At 40.9% G+C, this 24622-nt stretch overlaps 1 protein-coding gene across 3 annotated transcripts in view; it reads left to right on the forward strand.

Annotated features, from left to right (window-relative positions):
• Window positions 1-7906: 7906 nt before the first annotated feature.
• Window positions 7907-24622, forward strand: part of hdac4 (histone deacetylase 4) — a 129958-nt gene continuing 113242 nt past the window's right edge. For all 3 annotated transcript variants that reach the window (XM_085384896.1, XM_085384894.1, XM_085384895.1), the window contains exons 1-2: window positions 7907-8048; window positions 21558-21752. Coding sequence is in view for 2 of the 3 variants with exons in the window: in XM_085384894.1 (XP_085241020.1) it covers window positions 21731-21752 (22 nt within the window). In the remaining variant the exon portion in view is untranslated. The remainder of the gene's footprint in view (window positions 8049-21557; window positions 21753-24622) is intronic.

Consider the following 24622-nt stretch of genomic DNA (forward strand, 5'->3'; position numbering starts at 1 on the left):
GGGTTTGTGTTTGTTTTGGGTTTCTTATTAGGTTTTGTTTTGTTTGTTTACTTAAGCGTGTGTGTAGGTGTGCCTGTGTGTGTGTTATTGTGTCTGTTCATGTAAGAAAAACTAAAAAATATGTGAGGGGAACAGATTGTGTTGTCATTGTAAACTACTGTACACTTGTCTCTCAATAAAAATATTAAAAAAACAAACAAAAAAAAAAAAAACTAAACATCAAGTTATGTCTCAAAGTAACAGGTTATTTATCATCACGATTCAGATTTGTCACACAGTATTTAGGAATCCTTTTACATTCAACAAGATTGAGAGCTAAGCTAAGGAAAACTCTTCTATTTTGTGTCATTCTCTTTTTCTGAAGCCCGCAGGCTGTTGTCTCTCGTCCTGACAAGGGTGACAAGATGAGTATCAACCCAAGTGAGAAAAATGTCTCTCTTGCCCCATTTTCGTGTCATTCAAACTCTTGAGAGAGTCTCTTATGTCACTTAACTATGTTGGATGGTGTCATTCTGACAGCAAAAACTTTCACAAAGACGTTGAAGGATCTCTGGTTTCTTTTCATGCTCTCACCCCGTAGTGCGTCATAACAAATATTGGATATGGTTACATTTTTGAGCACACTGTGGAATTAGATGTTATCTCAAGTAATGAGGTGAAATGCACATTATCCACCGTGAATCTTGATTTTCTGTTTCAAGGCTAAGCACTCCAGTTATTGTTGAAATGTTTGAATGCAGACACAAAAAGGGGGCTGAAAAAGTCAGGGTTCATCCACAGGCACACAAACATGTGCAGCTTAAGTTTTTTATAAAAAAAAATAAAGAAAGAAACACTTTAATAGTTCAAAAAGTTCAAAGTTGGCGTTACACTCTTGTTTTTCATGCTCTGCACAAATTGCAGCTCTTCCAGACTCCTCTATAATCTTTTAACCTCTCCTTTTTCTTCCTGCACTCAAACACAGGAAGCTCCACTTTGTCAGCCGTCCATGTTCAGGAGAACTTAGCAAAGATTGATGGGTGAACAAGTTGACAAGGAATGAAGCTCTGGATATGATCAGAGGAAGGGAAACTCAAGATGAATCGTTGCCACAGAGAGGTGAAAAGCCACAGGAAGTCTTCACCTCATCCCTCTCTCGGGGAAGACGATGACCGTATGAGTTTTTCTAAAAGCCTAAGAAAGAGATGAAGCCCAAAAATGCACCCATGCCAAACATTTCATTTTTTTTCTGTAAAATCTCCATCATGCTAAAATACAAAAGCAGATAATTACTTCTATGCCTACTGTGTTTGCAAGCGGAAAGTTTCAGACACTGTGCATGATTTCAGTTTGTTTTTTGAATGCATTGTTTATTACAGCATGAGCATAATTTCACCAAGACATTCTTTTCACATATGTCTTTGTTACACAGTAAACAGAAAGCAATCTGTCTCTTTTGTCTGCTTGTAGTGAAACTGCTTTCAAGAGCACAAGATCCTCCTAATACACAACTTCATATCCTTCTGCTGAGGGATTCTATTCTTTGTACAGGCTGAAGATCTTGGCTCTGTGTGAGTATAAAATCAGCGAATCTGGAGACAATATGGCCAGGAGAGTCATGCAAAGTAAAAAAGATTTTGCTTGTTGACGAGCAATTGATAAACTGTATTCTGGTTCTCTTTACCACCTACACTTAGATCCAAGCAGGAATCCTGTGACTACCACCTGTGGCCACAGAGGCTGCTATTGCTCCTGGTCAGAAAAAGCTGCATGTGTTGCTTTACATCAGCGTCCATGTGCACGAGCTTGAAAACAATGATGTCAGCCACCATCTGTTCTGCCATTAAAGGACAGCGTGCATATGCTGCTCCATCACACCGAGAAAAGAAACTCTGGTGTGAAGCAGCAGATCTCATCTCAGCACAAAATCAAAGTGAGTGTACTCAGAGAGCTAGGAGATGGAACAGGCCATCAATGACCCCAAAGGATGAAAGATGCTGCACTTGACAAGCTCGCAAACAAAGAGCATCGCAACACGCTGCTGGAATTGTTCCTTATTCTTACTTTTCAGTCAGTCTACCGACACATCAGTATAAAGAATATTTGAATGTGATCATGGCTAGAGGTACACTGCAGGAAATTCTTAGTGAGAAATGGACAAATCACTTCTTTCTTTATTTTTTTATTCCAAAATATGCAGAAGCCAGACTGACCCTCAGGCTACGGTGTCACTCAAGGCCAGATGTAGACCACATCTGGCCTTCTCAGAAAACCGTGTAGTGATGTCGGCTGTACTCTTTGGCAAAGGGCAACACTGAATATGGGTGCGAACTGGTCAGTTACTCAAGAAAAGTAATATATCGCACATTACTCATTACTTTTCCTTAAAATCATGCCAGGGATGGAAATTGATAAGTATTTAGCAATTCTGATTCCATTATCGATATCACCTATTGATTCCTTATTGATTCATATTGGATTCTCATTGGCTCCTCATTGAGTCACCACCATCGCTAAGCGCCATATCAAAGACATTACATTCATGCAAATTAATTGTATGCGGTGGGTCAAATGTTTGTGCATGTTGGGAGTATTTCCCTTCTTCGTTCTGATCAGTTTTGTGATCATTACTCAAAAAGAAGTCATTATTATACATACTGCACTGAACACTTTTCTTAAAAGTAATGAAATACATAATTACTCGCAGGAGAAAGTAATTTGTTATACTACTTGTTACTTTACTTTTGCATTTCTCCATAAAATGATACGAAACACATTGTCTCATAATTATCATTTAACGATATAAACCTACATGATACAGTTTCACACACCAACACAAATACCTTTCATATTGAGGACACATATATCATCTTTCTCTTAGTATTTTGTAATGAACAAAAAGCCGACAACACAAATATCAAAGATGAAAACCAGCACAAAGAGACTTTAGTGCAATCGCCATGGCGATTCTACTATAGAAACATAAACAGGTAGAAACTGAGGCTGCAGCCTGACTGCCCATCAGTTTGTTGCCTAAATTCAGGGTCTGGCTGCTGGGCTGGGTCGGCATTCACTCAGCTTTAACTTCACTCTGGGTTCTTTACTAGCTTAGCGTTAGCATGCTGTCCCTGCAGATGCTTGAAAAGAGCCATTATGTTGGGTTAGCAACATAATGCAGTTTTTCTGTCCTGGATGCAGTTTCTGCATTACTATCACGCTCTTGTAGTTTTTCTGGAAAAACAAAACAAAACAAAAAACAAATGTTCATATCTCAAAAACTGTATCGCTGTACTGCATTTGATCAGCTCACTTTCTTTTAATGCAGTGCAGATTTAATGCAATCTATGTTGCTGTGGGTCAAAGAGTTGTGCCATTTCTATTCCATAGTGCTGAATGAATGAACATGATCCTAATGAGCTCTTTATAACTATCTAGCTATATCAAATAGCTTGGTGTGGCATCTTGTGTTGGCCCTATCTGCTTCCACTGCAGCAGATAAACTCTGGATGCATCCCATTCTTAAATGCCGTGGACGGGTTTCAAGAGAATACTTATTATGCTGTCAGTGGAGCTTGTGGCCGGGTTGAGCCATCCCATCGTTGTTCAAATCAGCTTCCTTGCTTATGTGGACAGGCCCGTGTGAGAGGATGCTCATTATGCTGTCAGTGTTGTTCTTTAGCGAGCAGCTCCACTGGGTCGAGTTGTTTCATTTCTCTTTGGGTGAGCCCACACTCTTAAAGCTGGAGTGTTTATGTAATCCCAGCCTTGTTGCTGCTACATCTGTGGCAGCATCAGGTGTCCTTTCAAGCCTGACAGTAATACAGTCCACTGTTGTGCAGTACTTGCATCAGTGCAACTGCTTATTATGACCACACACGGTGCACTGCTGGGTGTCGGTTATTTAAGGACAAAGTTACCACATAACAGCAATTCATCACATTTCTTTGACAGCCTGGCTACATTAGCGAGCATCTTCAAAACTTCTCTGTTTTGCTTCCAGCCTGCATGAGTACTTCCTAGTCAATTTGTCCTTTAAATGGAAGAAAAAAAGTCACAGGTTCTGTTTGCTCCATGAAAAATAAAGTACGCCTTTATCGCCTCATAGCCATAATCGCATCCAGACAATGTGTTTGGATAATAAGTAGATGAATGATGTTTAAAGGGGATGAGGTGATTTACAGCTCACTGTTCTATTTTATCCACCTAATTAAACCTGCTTTCCCACTGAGCGTTTTGTTTTTGCCGCTATTGTGTCATTTTTATTTTCATGCTGCCGCTTGTTATTGATGTCTTTGCTCCCTGTTTCAGCTGCTGATGTGTGTTAATTCCCCAAACGCTGGTAATTAATGGCACTCGTCAGAGTTACTGGCTGTGTACATTCATAATGTTGCTCTTCAAAGATAAGATAAGATAAGATAAGATAACCTTTATTAGTCCCACACGTGGGAAATTTGTTTTGTCACAGCAGGAAGTGGACAGTGCAAAAGTTATGAGGCAAAAATTAGAATACAATAAGAATAAATACAGTACACAACTGTACAGAATAGAATAAAATAAAATACTATATACAGTAGAATAAAATAAAATAAATATACAATAAGATAAAAATAGAATACAAATACAAATACTATATACAACTGAGTAAAAATACAACGATGACAGAAAGGATTATTGCACTTAGTATTATTGCATATGTATGGATGTGTGTGCTTGATCAGTTAAAGTCTTTGTTGTGGAGTCTGACAGCAGTGGGGAGGAAAGACCTGCGAAATCTCTCCGTCCCACACCGTGGGTGCCGCAGTCTCCCACTGAAGGAGCTGCTCAGTGCTGTCACAGTCTGCTGCATGGGGTGGGAGATGTTGTCCATCAGGGATGACAGCTTAGCCGCCGTTCTCCTGTCACTCACCACCTCCACTGGGTCCAGAGGGCATCCTAGAACAGAGCTGGCCCTTCGGATCACCCTGTTCAGTCTCTTCCTGTCCCCAGCAGAGATGCTGCCGCCCCAGCAGACCACACCATAAAAGATAGCAGAAGCCACCACAGAGTCATAGAATTTCTTCAGGAGTGGGAGTGACCCCCTCCCCCCTCCAAAAGAGTGAAAACATTAGATTGCACAATCAAAAGGGAACTAAGAATGGCACTTTTTCATGAATTGTGCAACATTTTAATCTACGCGCTGTGATTCATAGCGTCATTTTACTAGATAAATCAGGGAGTAAGCCCTATTGCTTAATACTGATACTGACTAAGGTACAGCGGAAGGAAAGAAGATTAATGGGAAAAAGAAGTGATAATAGTTCCTGGAGCACCTGGTGTGGTCTTCTGCTGCTGTAGCCCATTTGCCTCAAGATCTGAAGCGTGATGTATTCAGAGATGCTCTTCTGCATACTTTGTTTAGAACAAGTGATTATTTCAGTTCCTGATCCCTTCCTATCAGCCTAAAGCAGTCTGGATGTTCTCCTCTGACCTCTTATGTCATCAAGACATTTTCACCCAGAGAGCTAACAGTCACTGGGTTTGTTCTTTTCCACAGATATGGTTGGTCTCAACCATATCTGAATGCCTACATACACTGAGTTGCTTGGCTGATGAGATATTTACATGAACATGCAGTTGAATAGGTGCAAATACTGTAAAATAAAGGAAAATCCTTCCATGGCCTGTGTAGCTTTCCTGCTGTTGGCACACATGCTGTCTATAGCAGGCTATGAACTCATCTCTTTTGTGCTGTAGTTTCTTTTAAACATCACAGTAATGACTTTAAATAAACTAAACATCTGTTTGTAGTTAATATTATACACAAGATGAACTCACTGTTCGCTGACTTATTTTGGGATGCTGTGTAAAACTGACCGAGCCAATAAAGCTGTCACAGGGATTAATCGTGGCGACCAGAGATGGGCAGTAACGCGTTGTTACTGTAATCCGATTACTTTTTTCAAGTAACGAGTAAATTAAGGGATTACTATTGCAACTTTCCCGTAGGAACGCTGCGTTACTGCGTTACTAAAACCGTGATTTTTTGCGAGAATGTCTCATAACAGTGACGTAGGCAAGTGCGACGTTCGTGACAACAGCTGTGTGCAGATCAACAATGGATCACATATGGAGTGCAGAGAGAGTATGAGCGTGCAGCGTTTAAAGCGTGGAAGTACTGACCTTACTTTGAGTTTGATTCCATAAAAAGTGACAAAAACATTAGTGTCCGCTGTGCGTGGGAAGAAAACTTCTTTTTACAGCGAAAAAAAACCCTAAACTTCCAACAAGCACCGAGTAGCTACGACGTAATGGGAAACTCACAGAGAAACTCGTGGATTCTTCCACTGACTGCCGCGGCACACCTTCACCAGGGTAAACCTCCGCCTAACCCACTCCTGCTTTACAGGTGAAAATAGAGCAAAAGGACCACTGAGTCTTTGACTTTATTTATTTTCTGCTGTGTTTTACTTGCATCTATTTGAAAGACTGAGTGTAAACACAAAAAATATTTTATTTTATGTGCTGGAATGTGCAGAAAATAGGTTTAAATGTTAAACTAATTAGAGAATGTTGCATATAATAAAATTTTTGCTTGATGTGTAAAGTTAAAAGATTAAAACTAATAAAACAAGTTTAAAAAAGAGACTTTTCCATTTGGTTACATTTTGTATGATGGATTATGCAGAAAAAGTAGAATTGGGCTGAAAGATCTATCGCTTTATCACCTCTTCAGGTTGTAAATTGTGTTTTTAAAAAGTAACGGAGTAACTAAGTAATTAATTACTTTTGAAAATAAGTAATCAGTAAAGTAACTGGATTACTTTTTTGGGGAAGTAATCAGTAATTAGTTACTGATTACTTTTTTCAAGTAACTTGACCAACATTGGTGGCGACTGAAGAGGAAAAACTATGAGACAGATGTATGCCATGCTCCAGTTTGTTAGAGGAAGTTGGAGTTGCACTTCTCAGCTTACGGAAGTGTTCCTTTAACAAACAAGGGGAATCAAGAGCACTACCCCCTGGTGAGAATTAAGCCTTTTGGTGCTGTGCAGATATCAGTTACATATGTGGTTTTGTGGCTATTGAATGTCTCCTTGGACACTATAAGGCAGCTTTATACACACATACACACACACACATATATATATACATATATATATATATATATATATATATATATATATATATATATATATATATATATATATGTGTGTGTGTGTGTGTAATTTGAAGTGTATATGGTTTTAGAAGGCTCACTTCCAGGAGGGCAACTGCAGTCCTCCAACCCCTTCTGGAAAATCTACTGTTGCCACATATCTCTCCACCTAAGTATTAAACCAGCTACTGCGTGTGACAAGTTGACACATGTTATCTGCAGTTTGGGAAAGTCGACCCGGAGTGGGAAGAACCAACTGAAACAGCAGACTGAGTTCGCACGGGGATTTCATTCTTCGGTACCAGTGGGTGCATTATTTTTCCTGATTAAAAAAAAGTACAGGCTTGTTTGTGTTATATATTAAAGTAAGAGGAGTGCCGAGCATTCCAGTGACATTAGAAACCTTGTTTCTTTAGTGCAGGCTGGGTTTTGCTTGGCCTGTACTTTGGTATTTGCCTAAAAATACCAAAGGTTTGAATCAGCACTCAGGAGCTGTTTTACTGTTTATTGTAATTTAAACAAAATTAGGACATATATATATTTGCTGAGCACATACTTGGATATCAAATGAATCCTCTATTGAATGTAAAATACATAAAAACCCCATTAAACAAGTTAAAAATAAAAAAAGCTTAATGTACTTGGTAGTAAAGGAGGATAAGGACGGGTGATGATACCTGTGTGTCAGAATGGTGGTCTTACCTCGTGTCCACTTAGAGATTTTCCCGTCAGCTGTCAATCATACTGCCCGCAGACCCCGCCTCCTACGGAAACACAGGGGGTTGTCTGACACGTGATTAATTCAGTATGGCGGATCTGTTGGATGACTGATTTTTTTTTTAACGGCACCGACGGGTCCTAAAACCCTGCTCCGTGGATGCTGTTAAGCAGCGGGAGAACAGCAACAGCTCCCAGCCAGCACAGCTCGGTTCAGGTACTGTTTCTGTTCCGTGTTTGTGGAAAAATAAACAGTGTTTGCTTTGAACGTTTAAGGCACATGATTGAAAAAAAGTTAGCGATGTTTATCTCTGGGGTCGCTGCGCTTTGCGTCTCCCCGAAGTGAGCTGCAGTCGTGGGGCAACTCCACTTTACTCTGTTTCGTGTGGGTTTGTGGGTGTTTTACAGTCAGCTGAAGGAAGCCGTGAGTGTTGCGCAATAGATGCGTTGTTGCTCACTTTCAGCAGTTTGTAGTAGGTTATCAAAAACAGTGTGTTGTGCAACATTGTTGCTCAGCTTTCAGTTCGGTAGAGGCAGACTGCGGTGAGAAGCGGACTGTTATTAAAGCGTATTCACTGTTTCTGCCTCGTGTTGGCACACTGCCTTCATGATGACTTTGAGGTTACAGCGAAGGGCTGCCAGATGTTCTGGGGAGGTTTCGGCGCAAACAGCCGCGCTTTCAGCGGAGCTGTTCGAGCTCACATAAAGTTTTGTTCTTGTAGTTAAACGCACCGCTTTGCTCCATAGTTCCTCAAGTAACACAGAGACAGCACGGGTGTCCGTGTGCGTGCGTGCGTGCGCGTGTGATGGAGGTTTCTGCTGAGGTCGGACCGCGCTGCCGCAGTTCTGGCTGTAAACTTTGTCTCGGTGAAGTGTAAACAGAGCGGAGCAGCAGCAGGGCTGTGCCTGTGCTCTGCTAAATCTCCTGTAAGCCTTCACTAGTGGAAACTATTCCCTCAGCATTACAAGCTCTGGAGCACTTCTGGCGCATGCTTGTAAACTCCAGGCCCCACGGGAACAAGGTCACAGCAGTCCACTAAAGAAATGTCTGAGTTGTCCTCCTAAAGGATGAGTCTGCCGAGAGCACAGGCCAGACTGGTGAAGATGTAAAACAGCATCATTGAATTATGGCAGGATCTCTTTCTACAGCCTGCTGCCTGTTATATTCTTACTCTTTAAGAGCTGATGTTCAGCAGTGTCTGTGACTGAGAACTCGTTAGGCATGTCTGATCTTCTGCAGCTTCAAAACGTCCTCATGTGGTCTCATTCAGTTGTTTGGTGATGACGGATGTCATTACATCATGATCTCAATCCTTTGAAGGTAACAGCATAGTGAAGATGATGGTGTAAAAGAAATAAATGTTTGTGAGCCAAACGCTCGGGCTTCTGGCATCTCTGAACGATCAGCTCTAGACTGTTTTTCACTCTTGGCTTCTCGTGATGTCATGCAATCTCAGACACGCCACACTGATTGTGAGCACAGCAGCTGCAAACTTGAACCTTCTGACTGAGACGGGCAGCCAACCAGAAGAAAGCTGATTTGGGGAGTGAGTTAAATGGGTTGTTAAGACAGTGGATAACCTGAGAGGTTACACCAAGGCCTACTGTAGGATAAAAAAAGGGTTATTTGAACGTTGGAAAAGTGACTTCTCTAAGGAGTTGAGTCCAAGTATTGAGCTGGAATAAGTGGGAGAATAAGATGGTTGGAGGATGGGTGTCCCCTTTAAGAAGCATATGCAAAGTCTTGTTGTACAAAACAAACTCTAAACATGCCTAATAAAACTCCACGGGGCTGGCAGCCTGTAATTATTCTTTGGCCACATGAAAAATTCCAGAGGAAGACCATATTATGGCGTTTTGGATTGCAACGCAAAGCCGCCACAAAAAATGTTTTTGTTTGAAATAAATGGTTTTGCATTTGCACAAAGTTTTTCTTTGTGGCGATTACTGCCATTTTGCATTCTACATGCAAAGAGGAAATGTTGACATGGTTGTAGTGCGTGGTAATGATTTCAGTTATTATTATCTAAGTCTCTTTCTTGTTTTCTTTGTAATGATCATGGGGTGTGAAATATCTTGCAGTTCCTCTGGATTTTAGTCTTTGTAGACCAGTGATGATGATTTGTGTGGGTTATTGTAGAATGTGAGTGCGAAACGGAGTCGGACCCTTTTGCTTTCTGGCAAGGACGACCCTACAAGAGTTGATCGACCCACCCAAGACAGTTCTTGGATTTTGACCAGATGCTCTGTATCCATCTGTATCTGCATCTCCGTGATGGGGGTGTACAGTAAGCTACAGGAGAAGCATAAATAATCTGGTCAGATTTCAAATGAAACACCTGTTGTATTGCTTGTATTGACTTTAAAAGACAAAAAGTCACCTGCACATTTGATTTTCCCCTTTCGACAGCTTTACGTGGACTAAGGACTTAAAGGATAACTGAGAGTTTTTAAATCACTGTAAATTAATTGTGAGTCCATCTAACAAAACATCTGCATGGCTTAAACACCTGCAGTAACTGTCTCACATTTTAGACTTTTGTGTTTGTGGAACTGAATTATTCCTAATTGTACTGTGCAATGTGGGATTTTGATGTGGGCAGCACAGTGGTGCAGTGGTAAGAACTGATGCCTCACAGCTGGTCAGCCGGGGCCTTTCTGTGTGGGATTTGGGTGTTCTCCCTGTGCAATCCAAAGACATGTGCATGTGTTAGCTCTGCGATAGACCAGCGCCCTTCCCAGGGCGTAACTCGCCTCTTGCCCAATATCTGCTGGAGGGTGTTGGATCTTAGGCGTTAGTGTTTAAGAAAATAGTTTTTTTTTCTTGTAATATTTAAGCTAAATGAGACTTAATAGCACAATACAGACTGGAAGTCCCGCTATTGTTATTATGTCAGCCATATTATGTCCACTTTAAAGGAATCTGTTGCAGTTAGTGCCATGTGCAAAAGGCTGTAATATTAGGAAGTCTGCATTTTCAAGCAGGACTTTGGGTTTGACAGTAAAGAAAAAGAGAACTTCTGTCTGTCTCTAACACTGGGCTGATTGGGGTAAATGTAACCAGTCTTTTCATCTTTTCATCAGGGAAAAAGCTTTTATATGATGGCCTGCAAGTTGTGCTTTTGTTTGTTTGAGTATGAACCGAGAGTGCACTGTGAGATTGTTTTGTATTTCTATTAGGAGCTATTAGGCGGATTAAAATGCTGGTTTTGGGAAAGTACAAGGAAAAAGAGGTTTTTTTTTGTTATTTTTCTTCAATCATCTAGTTGATTCAGCCTCTATTTTTTCCTGGAGTTTCCCAGATAAAAGTTGACTAACAAGACAGGTGATATGTCATGCTGATATCTTTTGGTCGTTACTCCAAACTCATGATACTAAGTCACGTAATAAGAGAGGTTCAAAGTTATATTGGTCTTTAAACCAACCAAGCCTGAGGCAAAATTCATAAAGTACCAGAAGTGTAGGATAAGCATTTCACAGTGTGACTGCTGACTACCAACTGACCAATAGGAATGCAGTGTGAAATGATGCACTGATCAACGAGCGCTTGTGAAAGAGCCAAAACAAACTCAAACAGTATAGATGGAAGTAAAGCATGCAGAACAAAATAGTTGAGATTCCAACAAAGAAGAAAATCTTGTTGAGAAGCTTTGTTTGTATGATTTGTCCCCCAGCTGGTATCATCACTGCGCCAAGGAGGGTGTAGCACGGAAAGATATAGTGGATGTATAACAGCTGTACATCTTGGCCCCAATTCAGTACTACGCATTAATATCATAGGGAGTACATGCATCAAACCTCTAAGTTCCATGTTGGCTTGTAGTATACTCAGAGGAGTACAGAAATCTCAAGATGTGTAGAATAGACTAGAATAGCCCTTTATTGTCATTGCACATGGACTATGAAAATGTAGGTGCTCCGCATCAACTGTGCTGGGATAAAATATAAATAGCAAACAGGAGAAATGTGTAAAGTCAAGAAACAAGAGAAATGTAGACAAAAATAGGAGAAAGGCGCACATAAGAGAAGTTGCAGTAAGTGACCTTAGACCAGTAAGCACACGGGCTACCTACATCATTACCTTACCAAAGTTCATGAGCACTTGTGTCCTAAGTTTGCCTCTTTTAATCTCTTTAATAAGCTCATTTATCTTGGTTCCATTGTGCTTTGTGAAATTCTGGGTCTGACTTTCCAATTTCCTTCTATTATTTAGGACAAGCTGGCGCTCAGAACGTTTGCTTGTTTGTGGACAGTTTGTGGACGTTGTTGGATTCTAATGGGTTCTATTAATGCGACTGTTGTGCTCGGAGACAAATAAAACCCAGCAATCCACAGTCACCCAGTAGGAATTTGTAAACTGGGAAGGTCGTTCCACCAGCTCACTGCCGTTCTGAATACTACTGTATCTTTGATTTCAGTCTGTATTCATTTATTCTTTTATTTTGTCCTTCTCTTGATTGCACAGTGTTTGAGAAGACACTAATATAGTTTGAATGACACTTGGGGAAATCGGCTGCACATGAATCCTTCAACTAAAGCAGCCAACCAGTCAACAGATGGTTACAGTACATTGTTTTTTCTCATTTGGCTTACTGTTATGCAAGTTTATAAAAAGAAAGGAAGCTGGATATTGGCCAGAAAAACAGCAAAAGTAAACAAGAGGAAGATTGAAGGCAGTAAAAAAAGGACTGTGAATTTTCAATGGCCAACTGTAAAGAAGCTCTCAGCCTCAATTGATGTGATTTGAAGCTTGATGAATCCTTGTGTTGACCCCCTTTGGGTGCTGTATGAGTTCATTGCTGTTGACTATTCTCCAACATTCAGCTCTATCCCCAGTTGGTGCCTCAAAACTCCAATAAAAAAACCCTGTTTAGCTCTTTTGTTCTTGTCCTGACTTTGAACCTCTAAAATCAGTTAGCATGTGGTTGGTATTTGGGACAGGCACCCCTGTTTGTTCACATGTTGTTTATGTTACACTGATTGGCTTTGTAAATGGCATTGGAGCTTTGGTTTCATACTCAAGCAGCATGGTCCAAATAGTAATTTGTCTATCAAACCAAAACTGCAGTTGACAGTTGCTTTTCAAATGAGTGTAGTTTAGATTTTAATTCCTCTTAATCACCATATGTTGGTTTTAGTCTCACTTCAATAACCTTCATTGTGCCATGTGTATTTAGAAAACTAGATGCAGATGGCAAAAGTTGCTTCTCGGTATCTGACAGTGTTAAAGTTGGCACATGCTAACCATTCAGTGTTTTCCACATGTAAACTTGCGCGGCTGTAGGGTCTAACGGCCTCAGTATATTAGCAGTATATTTTTCATTATAATTTCTTTAGCTGTCTGTTGGAATGACACCATCACTTTACTAGTAGATGATCCCTTTGCGTTTTTTCTCATTCTTCTGCTGCTAGCCGCCTTGTTGCTGCCCTTAACAGTTTGGGTTTTCCGCACAGGTCGGGCTGGCTGGCTGTTATAGCGGTCCTCAATGCCATTCACCTGCTTATGCACCAAGAGTCTTCTACATCTGTATTTACTTCAATATCACCATCTGGGACTGACGCTGGCAGTGGTGGTCTTTCTTCGTCAGCAGTTGTAACCTTTTTCTGTAACCATGACCTGGAGCACATGGACAACCGGTTCACCTGCTGCTGTGCCAGGCTTACTGATTTAAAGTCAGAGTTGGAGTTACTTGCGTGAAGTATATTTGAATGAATGAATGAATCAATGAATTTTAGAAAGCAAGCATGCACACACAATACTTGCAGACTACTCCCTCCCTCCACAATACCTCCTACCTCTGTTACGGTTGTCAAAAAAATAGATTCTCAGATACTAACTTGACTGATAATACTGCAAATTACTTTGTGATTATGTTATCATTTGCAGCAGTACCAATACAAATGACAGCATCTTGGCCTCCTCCAGTTGACACAAAACATCACACAGAGCAGTTGCAGACAGGTAGGTACACAGCTCCTCCCCTTACCAGCAGCTGAAGTATTTGATGTCCACAACACTGAACAATTTTGAGAGGTCATGAACCATCATAAATGTTAACTTGGCCACCAAACAATAATTTTAGTTGCTTAACTATTAGGAGTTACAAACCCAGCCTCAGGGGATCACAAACTAGTGTACGCCTAGTGTTGGTGTTGGTCCCATGCCTCCTTAATTGGGAGCGCTGCTTTAGGAATTGCATCTGGTATTAAAATCTTTGCCAAATCAAAGGTGGATCTTTCAGCTGAAGGTATTTTCATTTGATAGCAATGTTAGCCATCTGTTAAGTTATTAATTATGATGTTACAGACAGACAAAATTGATAACATTTGTCTCCTGGCTTAAAATTGTCATTAAGGTAGCGGGCTAAGAATGAAATCATAGCATTATCGTTCTTGCCTGTCTGTAACATTATAATGACCACTGTCATGTTTTAGTGTTTTGGTGCTCCCTAAGACAATCTTAAAATATTTGTCACATACATATTTTACAATTACTTTTTTGCACTATATACTATATATAGTCCAATCAAAAATGGTGTTGTCACTGTTTGCACGATTCTAACATTTCTTTAAAAAACAAATGGCTGTATAAATGCTATAGAAGAATCCGCCCATTTACCATTTACAGTATCAGTGTGCTAATGTTTGGATTTTCTAAACCAGTAAGAATGTAGGGAAACGTGCAACCTGATAAAATCAGCACACATTGCTTATATTTTGATCCAGAAAACTTTCAGTACAGGTATGTTGATGTTAACCTTCCAGGAAAGACAGCTGTGCATGCTAGGACTTTTCTATTATTAGCAGAAGAGTGCTTTGTTACGTTCAGACTTGTTCATTAGTATAGATTGAAATTTCACTTTAATCAAAGAAAATTGATTTTGGCCCGAAAAGAAGACAAAGATTGAAAGCAGCAAGAAGGATGCTGGGATTTTAATGGGCGGCTATACAGAAGCTCTCATCCTCAACTGATGTGATTTTGAGGTTTGATGAGTTCTTGTGGTCACCCAATGAACTCATGGCTGTGAATTATTCTCCCACAGTTCAGCCCCTTACACCCTGTTGGTGCCTCGCAACTCTAATAATAACCCGTATTAGCTCTTTGTGTTTTTCCAGGACCTCCTCCTGACTTGGAACCCGTCCTAGCGCTCTGAAATCGGTTATCATTAGGTTTGCAGTTTGGAAAGACATCCTTATTAGTGCCCATTTTGTTTTCCTTTCACTGATTGTGTCTATTAATAGCACAGCTGTGTTGGGTTAGAGCTTGGTACCTGTGATGGACAGGCCTGCACACTCAGCCATTGTGCAAATAGCCATTTTTTTAATAGGCAAAAGAAAGACCATTTCAGGTAATCTGTCTGTTCTTGTGATGGGAATTTTGGTTCATATTCCCTTCCTAGTTGCATTAATATTCTCAAACTATTAATTTAAAAAAATAACTCAACATAAAAAGTTGCATCTGGTTGAGTCAACCATCAGCTGAGGATGCAGGAAAAGTGAATTTTCGGGCATTTAGCTGGTGTGCTTCACCCACGTCGGGATATTTTATTTGACATTTAGATGAATTCCAGCATTTTGTGACGTTAACCCAGTAATAAAAACTGTGACTGAAGATGAGTCAGTACATGAACAGAAGTAATGCTAAAATGGTATGTTGTTGAGAAATAAAACACGACCTCCACCACTTTAGGCTTGAATGTTTAGTAATGATTTGCCTTCACCGTAGCTGCATTTAAAACATTTTAAAGTCGCTTAATTTAAAAGACTTTTAATGCAATATCCGTGATGTTATTTGAATTTGTGTAGAACTCCGGTACCAGGTCTCGAGGCTGGTCTCATGATTTTTATCTCCAGTCATTTCATTAACATGTACTCGGTTACTGTTTTGCATTTTGATGTGGAACATTGTGTGCTGTATTGAAGTTGATATGAAGGGAAAGGTGTCAGTAAAATGAGGACTTTAAAGAAAAGATGATTTAAAGAACTTCAAGTGGACGAGGCTTGTGTCATTGAATAGACTTCATCCAAATATCCACCCACTCCTGAACCAGAAACACTGTCAGAAGTGTCTTACCTGGACTGTTCCTCAGTAGTCTAGCTGCTCTTTTCAGATAAAAGTACATTTTGGAGTAAAGAGGCACAGAATCCAATGGATTTGAAGTCCAGCGTGACGTTTCTGTGATGCTTTGGGGTGTGATCTGCTGGAGTTGGCTGCTGTTGGTCAGCTGTGCTTCATCAAGTCCAAAGTCAGTGCAGCCTTCTACCACGAGATTGTGGTAGAAGCTCTTCATGCTTCCATCTGCTGATGAGCTTCATGGAAATCCTGATTTACTTTCCAGCAGGACTAAGCTCCTGTCCACTGTGCCAAAACTACTGTCAAAATAAGAGCAGTCATTTCTGTGAAGGTGCACGCAGGCAGATATAATGCAAGACCTGTTTTAGGGTTTACGCACCCAAAAGTGATGGAGTACAGGTTCTAATTCTTATGACCACAATCTACCTTTTCAAAGCAATGACGGTTTCAGGCTTTTTGGAAGCAGTGGTGGTGCAGTGATTCAGCTGTTCTCGTAGGTCTTTGGCATGTACAATCTAAAACTATGAGATTTGAATCTTTTTTGTTGTTGTTGAGTATTTTGGCTTTGAAAAGAGCAGTTTTGTTCTTAGTGTCTCGTTTAAATAAAGCAGGAAACCTCATCAGCTTCAGTCACAAATGCAATTTTAACATTCAGTTAACGAATGCCTCAAACTTTAGTTATCACTCACGTCAGGAGAAACTGCAGAAAGTGAGAGTCTGCATAGAGAGCTTTATCTAGGGCACACTTTATATACCTCAGCATCAAAGGACATTCTTATATAAACAGGACTGTCTCATTCGGTATATGTTTTGAAATTATATCAGCTGTACATTACCCAGCCCTTGTTTTACACCCTGAACTTCACAGTAGAGCTGGGCGATAGAACGATAACGATATGTATCGCGATATAACTTTTACTCGATAGAGAAATTAAACTATCGCGATAGACCTCGCCGCTCTTGTCCTCTTTAAAAAAAAAAAAAAAAAAAAAAAAAGTCAGCCAATCCAAATTAAGTAGCGCAGAGCCGAACCAATCACAGCCGCAGCGTCACGTCGCGTGACTTGTTACGTACAGCACAAGTGCCAAGCCGCACGTGTGTTTGTTTGGGAAACAGCCAGCGGGTAATGGAGGAAATGAGTGTGCCGACTAGAAAAATCAACCGAGCGTGACCGAAGAGAAAACAGATGATGGTTCCAATGCCGGAGAGATTGTCAAACGGAAGAGCCATAGAAGTTCCGTAGTGTGAAGGTATTTCGGCTATTTCAAGTCTGACAAAAAACAGAGTAGCGTTCACTGTAAATTGTGCCGAAAGCAAGTCTGGAAATACAATAAACTGGTGCATGCGTCACACTGTGCGCCACGTTATTGTTTCAGTGAAATGAATTTCTACAATACTGTTAATTCTACTCTCTGCAGTGTTTAAATGCTTACATATACACACAGTTACTGTCCCTCCACACATACGACTCGGTTCTGCTTCTATGCCCCAGCTTTGTTTACTTTTTCCCACCGAGGCTTCTAGACTTCTGATTGGCCAACATTTCTGCACGGTTAGGAATCTAGCGCCACCTGCTGCTTTGGCATGTTCATAGCAGCGTTTTCCTTCATTTCTGCCTTTATGTGTGGACGGGATTATTTTTTAAAACGAAAACGGAAAATCTCCGTTTTCAAAAATACCCGTGTACGTGTGGACGTAGCCTCAGTCTCTGACTGGAAGCGCTAATTCGTCATTCGGCTTTTGTCAGACTAAAGTAACTGTTAAAACTGTTTGAAAAGCTAAGCTATACAACAAGGAGAGATTGAGAATTTCCTTTTAGTTCTCAGTTTATTTGATATTGACAAAAGTTAGTCAGTTTTGTCTGTTCTTCTGTAAAACAAACTAAGATTTATTTTTAGAATTAATATTTTGTTTCTAAGTGGAATTGACAATTTAGTCTGTTTTCGTTTGTTCTATTTTGAAACTTAAACGCTTTAGCGGCTGCCTTTTGTGTAGTTTGCAATATTTGCCTTTATTTATCTGAAAAAGTCTCATGTTCCTTAAGTACATCTACCCTGTTGAACTTATTATGGGAAATAAATATTTAAATAAAAACAAGCTGCTGATTATTTCACATTTTACTTGTGAGCAACGGCACATTTAAATCTTACAAATATAGTTATTTGGCTTATATCGTGATAGATATCGTTATCGCCTGAAATGAAAAAAAACATATCGTGATATGAAAAAACCTTATATCGCCCAGCTCTACTTCACAGATGGACCGACCAGCTCCTGTCAGACACACTACAATATTCTACTTTTGTCTTGGTGGTAATAATAAAGCAAAAAGCTTCCTGTTGGGCCATCCACATCTATTTCAAGAATACTGAGCTGCTATCACACTGTAAAGACTCTACACCTCAGAAACATGTCAGTCCATGGCATACAAGGCACTAATCCCATCGCCAGCTGAATAATTCATAGTCAATTAGGGCTGAGAGGCTGAGGCGGTCTTCATGGAGCAAATGCATTTTCAATGATTCATTTCATGAGCTATGCAAGGGGTCTCTTAATTGTTGTTTACTGCTCACTATCCAACCACATGTTATTTTTATGCTATCGTGATTACTCCCGGCAGTGCTCAGAGTGCTTGGGAAATGAAGTCCATTAAGGGGTCCTGAGAGCTGTTTTCCTGTCAAGCGCCATGAAACGTTTCCAGATCCAAACTTCACTGCATGAGAATAATAAATCTTATCCAGACGAGTTAGCCGGTGAAAATGAGATGCTTGAAGAGATGCAGGTGATGTGTTTTATGGTGCCACAGTGCAGGAAAAAGAAATATCTGCAGTGTTGTACAAAGATCCATTTTTAATGGGATCCCCGTAGAGTAATTAAGATTCCAGGAGAAAAAAAATGAAGTCATGTGGAAGTAGCATCACAACTGACAACAGATCAGCTTTACAATCTGCAACTGGCTGGAGTCGGTAAAGGCCTGTCTTTGAGCTCCATGGTGTATGTGTTTGGCAACAGAGAGAGCAGGAGGAGAAAATGCCTAAAGTCACTGCTGTCACACTATAACAGACTGTAAAAGCACATTGTGTGTGTACGTGTGTGTGTGTGTGTGCGCGTGCGCGCGTGTGTGTGCGCGTGTGTGTGAGACAACTCGTCTGACAAAAATAGGTGGTTTGAGCTGAGAATAGCTCCACTGCCCTCCAGTTGGCACCCTGGCGACTTTTTCTGACACCCCATGCCTCAGCAAATCCATCAACACCCATTTTCGGTGTCCCTCACGGTCATCCAAGTGTCACCAGTGTACATGTAACTAAACACACACCCTTATCAGGAATTCAGACTGACATCTAAACCTCTTCCATTGTTGTTTTGCCCAATGGCTTGAAAGATGCTATGAAGAGCACACTCAACTCAAAGAGTGGAAATACTGTGTTTTGACTTTTGTCATAGCAACACATTCATCTTTTTCTCAAAGTCACAAGTGGCAGTTATCCCATCAGTACTCTGACACTTTTTCCCCTCACATTTGACGGCAATTAATAATCTGGTTTCTCAGATTTTGTTCTAGACTTAAGGGACCGTTATGGTGTTTATGGTAATTCCTGATAGCTGAGGTAAGAGCCTGGAGACTGTTGGCAGGAATACGTTTCCATGAAGTTTTATTTTTCTGCGCAACAGAACTGAACGTAGGTATGTGACAGTAATTCAGTTTAGCAGCTTTAAAGAGCGAGCGTGTCTGTTTGAGAAAGAGAAGGGAGCGCAGACGCACTTTGCTGCGGCCGCTGTGGGGTTTAAACGGACTGATTGCAGCTCTCATTACCACATGTTTGTTTTCAGCTCCGCCGACACCTGTTAGACGTGACAGAGGTGAGTTTTAGTTTCTGCCGGTTAAAGTTGAAGAGCCAGAGGCCTCTCTGTGTGTTTGTTTGCGCACCGCTTGCAGTTTTGATTGCATAAGACACACAAACACCAGGCAGTATGAAAAGTTTTCTTCCCCTCTTTCTTCTGCTGTTGACTCAGAGGTGAGTCTAAGCCTTCATGAAGCCTCTGTTTGCATTTCATTTGGGGCTCTACTACAGCCTTTCATTTAGGCAGTGACTTTCCCAGGCCGACCATGCAAACTGTGGGAGCAAACACGGTAACAGTGTAACAGTAATAGATGTGATCAAATCTTAAAATGCTTGCAAAGGCGTGTGCCCCGGTAAGCTCTGATGCATAAATGTGAAAAATGCGGTGTATTATTGTTGCAGTGCTTAATCACCGATGTACACCTGCTCAATCTCTTTGCTGGGTGTGGCTCAGGCAGTGTTGTGATGACAGTTCTGATAGTGACTCGCATTACTCTGTAAACATGCTGTGATTTTACGTAAAGCCAGATGGTTCAAATGAATCATTTTGATTTGATAAAAAAATAAACATCTTATACAACTTGCCAGTTTGCTTTCACTCCGTTCTCTTTCTTTTAGTCTCCGTTTTAAATTTGCTCGTGCACTGAAAGTTTGGAAGACCCACATGGACATGTTGTAGCCGGCTCCTGTCACTTGAGGGCAGTGTCAAAAATATGTGGACCAACCCGCCCTGTGGGCTACTCTTGTTGCTGTTTGCTGTGTTGTTGGTCCTTTGGTTTAGCCCCTGCTGTGGAGAAGAGATGCCAAAATATACAACAGAGTGTTAAAAATGAAAACGAATGTCCAGTCTGCCTTTTTTGTACTTTTTCCCTCTTCGTAGTTAGCCCCACTGTTGCTCCCTTGGCTGTTCAACCATCAGCATTGGAGAACATCAGTCCTGTAAGCCCACAAGCTGTTGTGGAAGTTCATCTTCACAGCCCCTGCATAGACTGAATTCCCACTCCTGCTTTTCTCCACCAAATCCAAGCTGTCTAACACCTGCACTGCTGCCCTGAACTTTTCTCTGTATAACTGAGCAGAGTTTTGTGTCAAAATGAAAATCTCCAAGCCAGTTGGATTGAATATTAAAGAGTATTTACTGAAGCAGCTCCCCAGAGCAAAGGCTGCGTGATGTCCGATTGTGAGAATGGAGAGGGTATTTGTCCGGGAAATTCTCTGCAAGCCATGTGTGTTGCCTGCCGAACACACTCTCACCTAAACTGAACTCTGTGTTTCCAGCATTGTTGCAGACCGTCTCCTGCTGTGTGCTGCATGTGAGAAAGTGCGACTCAGGACCGTGTCCTAACTTGATTCTTGCCACATTTTCTTCACCTTATTTCTCACTTTTAGCAACAATTGTAATTGTAAGACTGTTTATAACAGATTTACAACAATTAGGAAGTTGCTGTTGAATATTAAACACTTGGCTTTGTTTTGTAACAGCAATAGCAGAAATTGCAGTGCAGTTTATTTTCTAATTGTCAGTGGTTTTCACCAACTATGTGTCAGAATGTCCTGGACAGTTTTGTGCAAGAGACTTAATTGGGGCTGAAGAGAGGCAGAAACTTTGAACTGGGGTCATCAGTTCTTTGAAAGCTGGTTGGCATGCAGGGCTGTCTGTGCTTTGTTGCCTGTGCAGGGAGGAATAAATGAATGGCAAAAACCATAAACGTGTTTGTTTTAAGTTTGTTTAAAAATTTGGAGCATATTGCAGTGATAAATGAGCGCCTGCATGAAATCCCCCGCTTTTTTTTGTATCTCCTCCTCACAGGCTGTTTGGTGAAGCAGTCCAACGAGGTCTTCTTCTGTGGCACAGTGTGATGAATCCATGTTCCTCTTTGGTCGAGCTGGGTAGCGAACGATGGTGACCATGACAGAGGCGCACTGACGCCCTCGCTCCTCTCTTTCCACATCAAGTCTGCACGAGCAACAGCAGCCATAACAATGAGCTCTCACAGTTGCCAAGGTAAGAAATAAGAAATGTAAAATTTAAACACGGCAGTTTATTTTGAATAGATTTATAGCTGCTGTGTTATGGGAAAAGTATATATTCTTTTCCTCCTTAGCACAGGTCTGGATTTTCTATTTTACTTAACTGGACAAAAGGTCCATTGTGTCCTCACTTCCCATCAAGCTCTGCTTGTGTTGGTCATGTTCAGCAAATTGATTTCACAGGCATTTATTAATTGTTGCAGTACTAAAGATTCTGTGTGACACAATGTAGCTTGCTGGCATCACCTTCTATTCTTTTGAAAAGTGTTTGGAGAAATGGTTGAGTCCCTGCCAAAAGGCTTTTCAAAGGGATTTGCGTCAGAGGGGATTCATGTCGTCACATTACGGGGAAAACTGGCACAGGCCAAAGATATTTACTGATTTCTTTCTTGGTCTTCTTCCTCTTTTTTCTTTTTCTTAAATACGCTGCGTTATGCAAGTGATCGTTGGAGTGGGCCGTGTTTTCCTGTTTCATTTCCTTTTTATTTTGGTCATTTCTGTTCCCTGCTCATGCTCAGAATATATGACATAAATGTAACTTAGCAGTTTTGGTTTTTTTCACATAATAAATCTGAATTGATGACGTTTCTCCAGTGTTTAGTTAAAGGAAGAGTTGTATTCGTCGCATGTTTTTCATTTCATTTGGGGAGGTGGAATTTTTACGTCACAGCTAACAATCTGCTGATGGACAAATCTTTTGAAAAACAAGTGTCAGCTGTTATGAAATGAAATAAAAAATAGGTGAGGGATGATTGTGTTTGCATTAGGCCAGAGCATTCATCCAGTGCCAGACGTTCCTTATCTTTGGGGAGCTCAGAAATTAAGCTCTCATTGCTCAGTTTCACTTCATGTTAGCAGTTCATTTTCTCCTTGTCGTCCTTCAGTTTGTGCAGTTCTGGTAAAGCCTTTTTCCACGTATGACAGATCATCATTTCCTATTTTTTCAGACCACCACTTAGAGGACTAAAGAGCCTTTTGTCTGATTTAAACTTGGGTGGCAAAGACTGGCATGTTGACATGCTACTTGGCATTTTGGAACTGGGTTTATGGCCTTGGAGGCAGAGCTAGAACACACACACAGAAAAACTCTCTTATCCCTGCAAGACCTTCCCCTTCTGTCTACCCCCCTCTCCCTGCCCTCGTCTCCTCTCTCCAGCAGCAGTAATCGGTGGCAGTCCTGGCTGAGGGGGATCTTGCGTCAATAAATCGTCATGCATAGCGACTCGCCGGCCTGGAACACAAACAGAGAGAGGGGCCGTCTGGTGCTGGAGGCCTTGTATAGCTGGTTAAAAAAGCTTTGAGACCTCTAGAGTCTAACCAGAAAAAATCCTGGATGTTGTATGCACTTGGGTCAGAGTGTATTGTGCAGTCTCAGTCTTGTTCTTGCCTCTTGGACTGGCCCCAGCCTCCTCTTCTGTGATGATATGGATGCTGCTGTTTAGTACTTATGCTTTATGTTTGCAGTCTGGACAGAATGTGTAAACAAAGCAGCCACAAACTTTGACAAAGTGAGACCAAGAAAACTCCCCGCTGGATTTTTTTCTTGCCTTGAAACCATGAAATGCTGGCGGCATCTTAACGGGTCTGCTTCATGTCCGCAAAAGCACCTTAGTCACTTTAACGTAGTAGGTGTGATGACATTCTTGACTAACATATCACTTTCAACATGACAACCACTTGCTTTAAAGTAACTGATAGTTGGAGCTCTGAAGATCGCTTTTTATGGTGTGGAGCTTCAGTGCTAATCAGCAGTGAGGCTTTAACAGCCTTTAAAAAGTTGGGGGAGATAAAATGATCGCAGCGTTGTTTAACAGACCATTCACATGGTTAAAGGTGAGGTTGTTGCTGTTGTCTTAGGCTTAGTTGTGAGTAAAATAATCACTCGGCCCCAAATTTGAGAACCAGCAGCCTTACTGATAATTACACACGTGATCATTTTGGAGACTTCCACTAACCTCATACAACAGTCACCTGTACATAATAACATTTTACATCTAACATTTCATTTCTAATTTACTGCAGACATTGGCTTAAATTGTCGAGAAGGTAGAGACGTGTTTACGTCTCCTGCTACTCTGGCTTTCTCCCACAGTGCAAAGATATGCATGGGTTGGGTTAACTGCGAATTCTAAATTGCTAATTATTTAAATCTGTAGGTGTGAACGTGAGTCCGTCTCGCTTCCTGTGACGACGTAATAAAGTGAATCAAAAGCAGACCCACACTTCCTTTCTGTGACACACACAAACACACACAAAATAAAAGAAGTGATCACAATAAAGGAATCGCACCTCCTCGGTCTTTTTTTAATTTAGACTGTTGGTTTATGGCAGATGGCTGTGAATTATTCATGTTTTTGGGATGACCACAGCCATGTGTAGATTTTATCCCAGAGATTATTCAGTATCAGGGAGGAAGGACGGCACAATAAGCGCCTCATAAATGATGCTGGAGTTGAAACCAGATAAGACTGTTTTGTTTTGTTTTCTCTACTGATCGAGGCAGTGCGTTCTTCATGATCTTAATGATTTTTTTTTTCCCTTGGCTCTCGTCAATTTTGTCTGGTTCTAGCATTTCAGTAGTGGTGCTAATGTCGCAGTTTTAAACTAAAAATGCAGGGTTTCATTCTGTAGTCTTTCCTGGAGGGTCTGTTTCCTGTCAGAATATGAGATACGTGTTTAGGCCTTTGGGGTCAGCTCATTCCTCTAACAAAATTTAAGCCCAAGTATTAGATTTAAAGGTAATCAAAGGCAGCTGCTCTGCAGTTTACGCTCCTGCATTTGAAATAGGAGTAATTTTTAATTCTTTCACTTGCCCTTCCTTCTCCTCTGTCACTCTAATTTCTC

This window comes from Rhamphochromis longiceps, linkage group LG16 (genome assembly GCF_057381845.1).
Source record: "Rhamphochromis longiceps isolate RC_006_pf linkage group LG16, R_longiceps_female_GT1.1, whole genome shotgun sequence".
Taxonomy (NCBI): Eukaryota; Metazoa; Chordata; class Actinopteri; order Cichliformes; family Cichlidae; genus Rhamphochromis; species Rhamphochromis longiceps.